General features: G+C 50.2%; 4 protein-coding genes across 4 annotated transcripts; 1 reads left to right on the plus strand and 3 right to left on the minus strand.

Annotated features, from left to right (window-relative positions):
• Nucleotides 1-845: 845 nt before the first annotated feature.
• On the plus strand, nt 846-2,761 carry PADG_05770 (transcription factor TFIIIC subunit TFC1; the record flags this gene model as incomplete). Its single annotated transcript, XM_010763105.1, has 5 exons — nt 846-935; nt 1,097-1,448; nt 1,528-1,605; nt 1,658-1,766; nt 1,846-2,761. 5 exons carry the CDS (start codon nt 846-848, stop codon nt 2,759-2,761), a joined length of 1,545 nt encoding a protein of 514 aa, XP_010761407.1.
• Nucleotides 2,762-4,175: 1,414 nt separating this feature from the next.
• PADG_05771 (uncharacterized protein) lies at nt 4,176-5,537 on the minus strand (the record flags this gene model as incomplete). The annotated part of the gene is made up of 2 exons (XM_010763106.1): nt 4,176-5,362; nt 5,435-5,537. The coding sequence occupies 2 exons, from the start codon at nt 5,535-5,537 to the stop codon at nt 4,176-4,178; spliced, it is 1,290 nt and encodes a 429-aa protein (XP_010761408.1).
• A 1,139-nt stretch (nt 5,538-6,676) lies between these two features.
• On the minus strand, nt 6,677-7,517 carry PADG_11976 (uncharacterized protein; the record flags this gene model as incomplete). Its single annotated transcript, XM_010763267.1, has 2 exons — nt 6,677-6,917; nt 7,105-7,517. 2 exons carry the CDS (start codon nt 7,515-7,517, stop codon nt 6,677-6,679), a joined length of 654 nt encoding a protein of 217 aa, XP_010761569.1.
• Nucleotides 7,518-8,149: 632 nt separating this feature from the next.
• Nucleotides 8,150-9,316, minus strand: PADG_11977 (uncharacterized protein; the record flags this gene model as incomplete). The annotated part of the gene is made up of 1 exon (XM_010763268.1): nt 8,150-9,316. One exon carries the CDS (start codon nt 9,314-9,316, stop codon nt 8,150-8,152), a length of 1,167 nt encoding a protein of 388 aa, XP_010761570.1.
• Between the last annotated feature and the right edge of the window lie 11 nt (nt 9,317-9,327).

Here is a 9,327-nt window from a genome sequence, read left to right on the forward strand (position 1 = left end):
GGGGAAAACGCGGAGACAACGACAAGGTTCAACAGCGACTAGGCATGGAGGTAAGACAACGAGAGAAGGACGACAATAGCCACGAGAAGGAGGGCAGATCAGTTGGAAGATAACGGGCGTGGATGTGGCAGGACATGGGATAGGTGTGGTAGTTCGGAGCGGTGGTCGTTAATCGTCGTGGGTCGTTGCGGTTGGTGGTGGTGGTGGTTGTGGTGGTGTGGATGTGGATGTGGTTCAAGTCTGTTTGTCGTTCAAGGGTTGACGAGTGGAAGGATCGTGTTCGTTAGTTAGGTAAGTTGCCTTAGGTAACTAAGTTCGGGTTTTGGCTGGGTGGTGAACTCTTGGCATGCTTGCCCGCATCGGGTTAGCCTCAAACACAGGCACCCGTCGCCTTTCCCGCTTGGTCACGTGGAAGCTCCGTCACTTCCAAACCTTCGCCCCGGACGCAATCCCGAAGAGCGGTATATCTATGTCATTCTACCGCTCCATCCATGGGGACTCAGGAATGGTTTGATGTGTGCCAGGATATGCATGCAAATTGTCCGGAGTGGGCTTACTAGGTGGAGGTTTATTCAGGCAAAGAAAGAGGTTTCCTTTGAAACGCCTTCGTGGAAAAATATATTGCTGCCACCCCATTGCCTATATCTATGTATCCACAACATGATATCATAGCGGTTTTAATGTACCAAGAGGAAATGAAGGGAAAGAAAGGAAACGAGCATATTCTCTAGATTCTCCCGTTAGGCCTCTCATACGGCACTTGCACGGACTTGATCCGTTCATTTATCCATCCAACCTCTCTTTTATCGGGTGGCCAGTGGTAAAGTCCTAATATCAACTTCAAAATGTCTCAACCAGTCCGTTCTCAGGATCGCAATGCCCCTTGGTACTCAATCCCTTCTCGAGAGATTGTCAGCGTCGAACACCCATGCTTCGTGAAGAATATAGACAAAGCCATTGAAACCCTCGACGGGAAGAGTGGAATATCAAGGGCAAGCAAACTGAATTCCTAGACCCTCAACAACTCCCATATCCCCGTACTATGCTGTATGATTGATTATACCCACATATCCACGCAACTAATATATCATCGTAGATTATAAACCCCCCTCGTCAGGACGCCTCTGCCAACTTATTCCTATCTCCGGAGGATGGCATGAGTCGACCCTTGTCCTCAACTTGCAACTCAGCAAACAATGTCTTGCTGAAGATTACCCTCCCCAGGAGGACTGGCCGGAAGCGAAAACGTGGTTCAAATGAACCCTTCACCCGCCACGACAATGCTGCTATGTCTGCTACCGCCGGTGGGGTTGATAAACCTTCAAGTTCCGCACCACCCCCTTCCCGGGCCCTAAGTGCCCGGGACTTGCTTCGACGGTTGCAGGATAACGTGGGGAAATATGAAGTCGAAGCTGTTGGGCGGGTTGAGCGAATGCATGTATTTCGCGGTATGTTGGCATCAAACACACAATGCATGCATGCGTGGATATATATATTTCACAGTGTTCATGCTAATGTCGGTGACAGGAATGCCGGATTTCGTATACTCGACAACCTCCAGTCCGTTTATGACGAAATTCCGCGAGAAGATCCTTCCTTTCGAATGTATGCTGTGTCCCTTCTACCATCCATCGTATTGATGCTAATTCTCCAATAGATGACAAGCTCAAAGAGTTCCAATTCGACATGAGTAAAGGCCATACGTCGAACGTCGATATCATTCCGCCCCCAGCATTAAGCCGCGGAGATGTCCCTTTTAACTACTTGTATGTCCTCAAAGACCACTGTTCAACAGGAGTTACTCTCCCCCAAAAAGGAACCATCCTCTTACCCTTGCCAACCCAGATACCGCCAAAACCCCACCGTAAAACAGTCCATCGGTCCCTCTGGTGAAATAACAACCACAAACACCCAACAAATTGTCAAAGTCCTCACCCACCTCGTAGCCTGCGACGTCCCCGCTGTCCCCACCGCACCCCGCGAAAACTGCCCCCCAATCTCAACCCTCGACAAAACCCTCCAGGAAACCATCTCCATCCTCCAATCCCTCTTCGAATCCCGCCTGGCCTGGACGCGCCGCGGCCTCCGCAACCACCTAATCACCAACGAACAGAAATACGCTCTCCGCCTCGCTGTGCCGTACGTGGGCTACATCTTCCGCTCCGGGCCCTGGCGCGACGCCATCGTGAAATTCGGTCATGATCCCCGCACCCACCCGTCCTCCTGCATATATCAGACCTTCATGTTTCGCACCCTCCCCTCCCCCATAACCGAGCAACTCGACGAAAACGATAACGAAAACGAAAACGACAACGACAACGACAACGAAAACACCCCGGCCCCGGCGCCCGCGCCACCACCCGCGACGAAATCAACCACAACCCCAACCTCCAACAGACGCCAAACCCTCCCCCGCCCCTCCACAACCCTAGGCGACCAATCCACCCAATCCACCTGCCCCTCGCACATCTTCACAGGCCAAGCCCCGCTCCCCCGCGACGGCAAGCTATGGATGATCTGTGACATCAAAGACCCCATCCTCGCCAAACTGCTCAAACCCCGCACCTCACAGTCCTCCCTGGACAGTAAAAACGCCTGCGACATCCTCTCCTCGGGCTGGTACGGCAACGTCACTCTGGCCGTTGCCAAAACCATCATGCGCGCCAAGATACAGCACATGCTCGAATTCAACACGACGCCGGCGTTCGAGGAGGACTTTGCGCCCCTGCTGCGGTTTCCCGGAGAGGGTGGGCGGGGATGAGGAGGTGGCGAGGAAGTGTGTGGTTGGTGGTGGTGGTGGCAGCGTTAGTTCGAGGTGTATGTCGTTGGCGGCAGAGGTGAGGGCTATGGTTAGGGGGGGCGCCGGGGAGGAAGGTGTTTTTGGAGAGAGGAAGGGAGTGAAGTGGGCGGTGGTGGTGTTAGCGTGGTGGTGGTGGCCGGTGGGGAGGGGAGTGGGAGAAGAGGGGTAGGTGGGAGGATGGGTTGGGGCAGAGTGGGTGAGGAGGAGGGGGTGGAGAGACGATGAAAGGAAATGAAGCTGGGGAGATTGGATTGGAGGCCAGGATGGAGGATGGAGATGGAGAAGATGTGGACATGACGGGCATGTAGTTGTAGTTTACGTTGAGTAGAGCGATGTTTGCCCTTGATGGGGAACGATCTCATTTACCCCATCTCTATCAGGAATCTCTTAGTATAATTAGGCATGATGCCTTGTATCCTTTTATTCTGTTTACTTTTGCCTCACAGATATCCTCTCAACACTGTCCCATTCTCATCTTAATGTGGAGGGCAACCTATACTCTTCACTGTGTATTTCTTCATGTTTTCATCAAACACCTTATCATCTGCTGAATATTCTCACTGAGATGAGAACTTAATTAAATATTAATTAGATACATCACATTGAAAGCATTAGAGTGAAAAGAGTCCTTTCAGACAGAAGAATGTATTTAATTTTTAATTGTCGTGAAGCAGAGTTTCAAAACCAGGATAGTTAAAACTCAATATAAACTGACAAAATTTGATGAGAGATTTTATTTCTCCTCTGATATATCAAAAATGCTGCAGCATTCAAAAGTAATATCAATAAACATTAGAAAATAGATAATTAATTATTAGATATCATCAATTATAAGCAGATTAAACATAATGTAATGAAAGGTCAGATTAAGATTAGACATGACCATAAACAGACAGCTGAACACATCCCACAGCAAACGGACGACATCATAAACAGGGAGAAGAAATCGCAGATAAATAAACAGAATATATAAGCAGGAAAGTGTCATATTATCCTCATCACTATAAAAGAGAAAACAGAAACCCGAACATAAAAAACACAGAACTCTAACATCTCTCACAACCACAATGCACAATGGACCAATCCATATTTTAAAAGAGAAGGAAAAGAAAAAGCAAAAACAAAATACCCAAGCTGAAAGAAGAAAAACAAAAAGAAAAGAAAAAGAACAATAAAAGGCGAATCTACAGAAAATCCATCCGGGTATACACAACATAGACATATACTGTGGCATAACACCACTCAGAGGGTCCCATATGAAGAAGCAAATGCATCATTAACAAAACAAAGCCAAAACCAAACCCAAAACCCAAAAAAAAAAAAGAAAAAGAAAAGAAAGAAAAAAACTAACTTTCCCCCCTTCACACTTCACGCTTCAGACTTCAGCCTCCCCAGCCACACTCTCACTCTCCCAAATTTCAATCTTAACATTTGTCGGCCGTTCAGCTTTGAAGGCAGAAGAAGCATCCACACCATCTGCTGTGCCAAATATCAGCGAAGAAATGGCCGCGTGGCTGGCGAGTTGTGAGTTGCTTCGCTGGTGCTGGTGCTGTTGTGGCTCATGTTGGTAGTGATGGTGGTTAGAAACCTGGGACTGCTCAATTGAATGTTCAGACAACGGTGAATGTTCCGCTGCGATGTAGGCTGTGTCAAGGTTGATGTTCTCATTCTCATTCTCATTCTTCAGTTCCTGCTCGCGCTCCAGCTCCTTCTCCATCCTCTCACTCTCCCTCACATCCTCCTCAGATATAAAAAGAGCAACATCCAACTCTCCCAGCACGGCGCGTGGTTGCGCCTGCGTCTGCCCCTGCAGCTCATCCGTCATTATCAACGTGCGACTTCTACTATTACGACCACTACCCATTTCCGTAATCAGAGCCTCACCAATCATTTCCGCAGGAGGAATGTTCTCCTTCCCCCTTTCATCCTTGCTCCGAGGTTTATCTTCATCATCACTGATATCCAACACGCAGGCCGAATGCTGCATCAAGTTTGCCATCTCATCCTGCTCGGTATCAACGTATATCTCAAAGTCCCAGTCCTTTGGACACGGTTTGTCAATGGCATTGCTATTGTTGTTTGTATTGACATTTGACGGCCCGGCAGCTTTGGTTGTTTGCGAGGCTGTGTTGCGGGTTCCATGGAGTGCATCAGCAATGGAAAACGGTGCGCGTGGCGCATGTGGTTTCGCAAACAAGGTGGGCGGGTCAATGCGTGTGTATGTGGGTGAGGATGATGTGATGCTGCGGCGGGAGAAGGCCTTGACGGACTTGGACTTGGACTTTGGCGAGCGGCCAGCTGGGGCGCGGAGCGGTGCTGAGTTTGGGAGCGTGGCGAGTTTTATTTTGGATACAGGTGTCTGGAGGCATTTTGTATTGGTAGTGCTGGTGGTCCTTGGGGAGGCGATGGTGAACTTGGGTGGTTTGGAGACGACTTGGACGAGATGGTTTCGGGCGCGCTTGGAGCCTAGAGGGCCGAAGGAGAGAGAGGAAGGATTAATGGTTTCGGTGTTGGATAGATCTGATGTATCTAGACGGCGTTTGAGAGAGGTGGATGGCGCGGCTGCGAGAGTGAAGTTAGTGTAAGCGTCGATGTCAATGTTTCGTGTTGGGAGGTAGAGTTCTTCTGACATACCATTCTGCTGGTTTTTCATACTCTGTAAGAATCTCATACGGGAGGAATCAATGACACCAAAGGGCTGCCTTGTAAGGGGCGACATGGACTGGGTGAGGGCCATGATGTGCAAGTTGGTGTAGATTTGTGTGTGTGTGTGTGTGTGTGTGTGTGTGTGTTGTTGATCTGAGATGGCTTGTTTTATAGGCGCTAAGGGCTGGGGCTATTTTGATTTGACAAACAAAGAGAGGAACAAATCCGGACTGATTGTAGGGTTGGTGATGTCAACAATAAAACTGGTTGAAGACAAGACAGATAGAGAGAGGTCTTTGGTTACAGCTGAACTAGGACTGGAGCGCGAGATTATGATGTTGCTGTGTTAGGACAAGAAGCTGAGCACCAAATATACGCACGTAAAGAGGGCTTTATCCTGAGGCTGCGAAGTAAACAAACACAGGTTGGAGATGACAAACAAATAAACAAAGGTATAGAGGACGACAATTGAGGCGATGTGTCGAGTATGTGGATGAGATTGCCTGTATATGTGTAAATATATGAGAAGGAAGAGAGAAGATATATAGTCTCTGATAAGGCAGAGAAAAGAGGTGGGAGACGTAGGGTATTTGTCTACTGGGAGAAGGGGAACCGGGGGGGAAAGGGAGGGGAACGGGAGGGGGGCCGGATTCTGGTATGAGAGACAAGGGCAGCCTTGGAAATCCTTGGATTGCTTCGTCCCTCGGATCAGGAGGGAGCGCCGTTGGTTCGTGTCAAGGACTTGCAGAAGGGACAGCAGATTCAGCTGCGTTGTTGGTCAGCCGTTGAAGAGAGCCACAGCAGCAAGCACAAAAATGCGATCAAGGAGAAGACGAGGACAAAGGGGATTGGATAGGATGTGATGAACCAGACAGAAGCTGCGAGGAGACCAGAGCGGGTTTCAGGGAACTTTGATAGAAGCGAGATGCAAGAATCCCTGCTTGTAGCAGAGGGACAGCAGAGGAGGGATTTGGATGGGTGAGGATTGTCGAATAGTTAGAGGTAGTTCAAAGATTTAAGGTGTGAGACGGGGGGGAACGGAGGGACGGAGGTCGGCATGGGATGAAAGACCAAGTGGGGAGAATGAGGCAAGTGGAGAGATAACAATACAGAACAGCCGCGTTGTGTGGTATGGTATTTTTTACATAGAATCAAGCGCGTAGAAGCGTGTTGCTGGAGGAGGAGAAGAGAGCTAACCCGAGATAAAATATCTTGAGACGGCTTGGTTTTTTACTTTTCCTTGGATCTCGACTCCCTAGTTAACTGTATAGACAGTGTGTTCAGAGATGGGGTTCTATGTGTTCTGATCCCGCAGCTGGCGATAACTGTCTGAGGACTGTGAGTGGATGTGTCTGTTTTGCTCTCGACTCCGTAAACATAGCTATTGTTTGGTAAAGTCAAAGGTTTTTTCCCCTTCCCAACCCAAACATCGATGCCCGGCATTACCCATGGATCTTCACCCTCTACATCTCTTAAAAGGAGTTAACTGACGAGTCAACTCGTTAGAACAGTGGGCTGCTTACCGAAGATGCCTTTTTTTCCCCACGTTCGGTGAGAACATCACGAAATACACGAAATACACGGTACACGATTCCACGATTCCACGATTCACGATTCACGATTCACGATTCACGATACACGATACACGAAAAATACACGGTCCACGTCCACGTCCACGTCCACGACCATGCTTCTGACACCGTAATATTTCCGTATCAAAAGACGCGACGCGCTGCAGCACCCAAACTTGGGCTAACCGCTCGACCAATGATTGCTTGACATCCCACTTACCACAACATCCCCAGTCAGAGCAAATCAGATTCAGAGCAATGAGCAAAGCACAGGGGGATGCTGAGATCCGTGCAGACTTGGGAAACCAAGGATCTGGGGAGCTGAACTGGCATGCATTGGGGATCCTTGCTGGGATCTGTTGGCTAAGGCCCTTCTGGAGGGGAGTTCTCAATGGAGGGCATTCTTCGAAGATATCCTTGGAAGAGATCGTCAGAACGCCGAACCGCCTCCCTTTGGTATCAGATGTTGCTCGAGTTAAACTATCTATTGGTTGGTCCATGAATAAAGAATAGCCTAAATGTACTCAATGTCAGCCACGCACTCTCCGGGGGCTCTGTTTATTCAGTCAATGGAATCTGGTAATGCTGTTTTAAGCAAATTTTGGAAGCAAGCTCACACATAGGCATTAACCAACTTGAGAAGCATTCGTTCGTGGTAATGTTCGCCTGCAGCCAGTTTGCCCAGCAGAAACAGCTCAGCTGGCCTCGTTGTCCATGGGGAGAATTAGTTATTGGCCAATAGAACATCATCCATCCTCGAGGCTGTCTCTCGTCGGGGATTGCCTGCGGCACAGCAACGTAACTGATTTGGAGACATCCTCCGAGAGACACACAGTCAGAAGCAGATGGCATCGTGAGCAGGCATCAATGGGTTTTAATAAGATATTCAACATAATTGAGTGAGGGGAGGGGATCTTGAGTTGGACATTCATGGATACAAGGAGGGAATATCTACAGGAGCTCGCTACTTAAGGCGTAGGCTGTCAACAGTCCTGCAACACACATTCATGGATGTATTCACCTCTGTATCTATATCATAATATTACCCCGTAGGAACCATAAACGAGAAGGAAACATATACAGCTCACTGTATCAAACACCCGTGCCATAACACCATATAGAACAACAGATCTCATAAAATTTCATCTTCCCACGGTATACTGCTCATCGCCCCATCCCTCTCCACACACCTCGCAGAAGCCTTCGTAGCCCACCTAACCGCCCGCTCTGTAACGTCCCCATACCACTCCCTCCTCTCCTGAACCGTCATCGCTCCTACCCGCCCCCCCCCCTTCACCTCCCTCCACCGCGCAATCTGCACCGCATACCCACCCACAAACGTATCCCCCGCCCCCGTCGTATCAACCACCCTCTCCACTTTCGCAGCAGGCACCTCCCCAACGGCCCTCACCCACTCTGCTCCCTCAGTTTGTACCGCCCCCCCAATATCCCCAGCACTATACCAAACCCCCTGCGCCCCCAACGTGACAAGCACACGCCTAACCCCAACACCATGAAAATACCTAGCAATCTTATCCCTCCTCGCCGCGGAGGTCGCCACCGTTCCCTCCTCCCCGCCCTCCCCCCTCACCATTTCCACCGGCGCCATACTCTCACACTCCGTCTCATTCATCACCAGATGATCCACAGCCCGATACACATCAACCGGCAATCCCCCCTCCGGAGCTGGCGCTGGGTTAAAAACAACCTCCACCTCCCCCCTCTCTTTCTCCTTCCACCCCCACACCCCCCTCAGAATCCCCACAACTGTCTCAACCGGAATCTCCGCCTGCAACACCATCACATCCGGCATGGGCGCCGCCAGCGCCATCCCCAACACCTCCCCCGTGCACTGCATGCCCGAATAATTCGCCCCGGGCGAATAGAGGATCCTATTCTCCCCGCCCGCGGAGCTATCGACGATTATCACCGCGACGCCGGTGTGGTCGTTTGGCACGGTGCGGATGCACGAGGTGTCGACTCCCGAGGACTGGAGGATCGGCTGGAGGAGGCTGGTGAAGTACGTGTCCAGGGAGCCGGTGGCGCCGAACATTTCGATGTGGATGGCTGTTGGGGTGTTTGCATTTGCGTTTGTGGGGGATATTTGATGATTGGAATTTGGGTGGTGAGGACGAGGGCGGGAGAGACGGCCGCATGCGACGGCTTGGTTTGCGCCTTTGCCACCTGCGTGGGTGTTGAAGGAGGTGGATTTGAGAGTTTCGCCGGGGGAGGGGAAGCGGGGGGTTACGGAGACCAGGTCGACATTTAGGGAGCCGATGATGCGGATTGATGGTGGCATTTTTTTTTTCT

This window comes from Paracoccidioides brasiliensis, assembly GCF_000150735.1.
Source record: "Paracoccidioides brasiliensis Pb18 unplaced genomic scaffold supercont2.7, whole genome shotgun sequence".
Classification (NCBI taxonomy): Eukaryota; Fungi; Ascomycota; class Eurotiomycetes; order Onygenales; family Ajellomycetaceae; genus Paracoccidioides; species Paracoccidioides brasiliensis.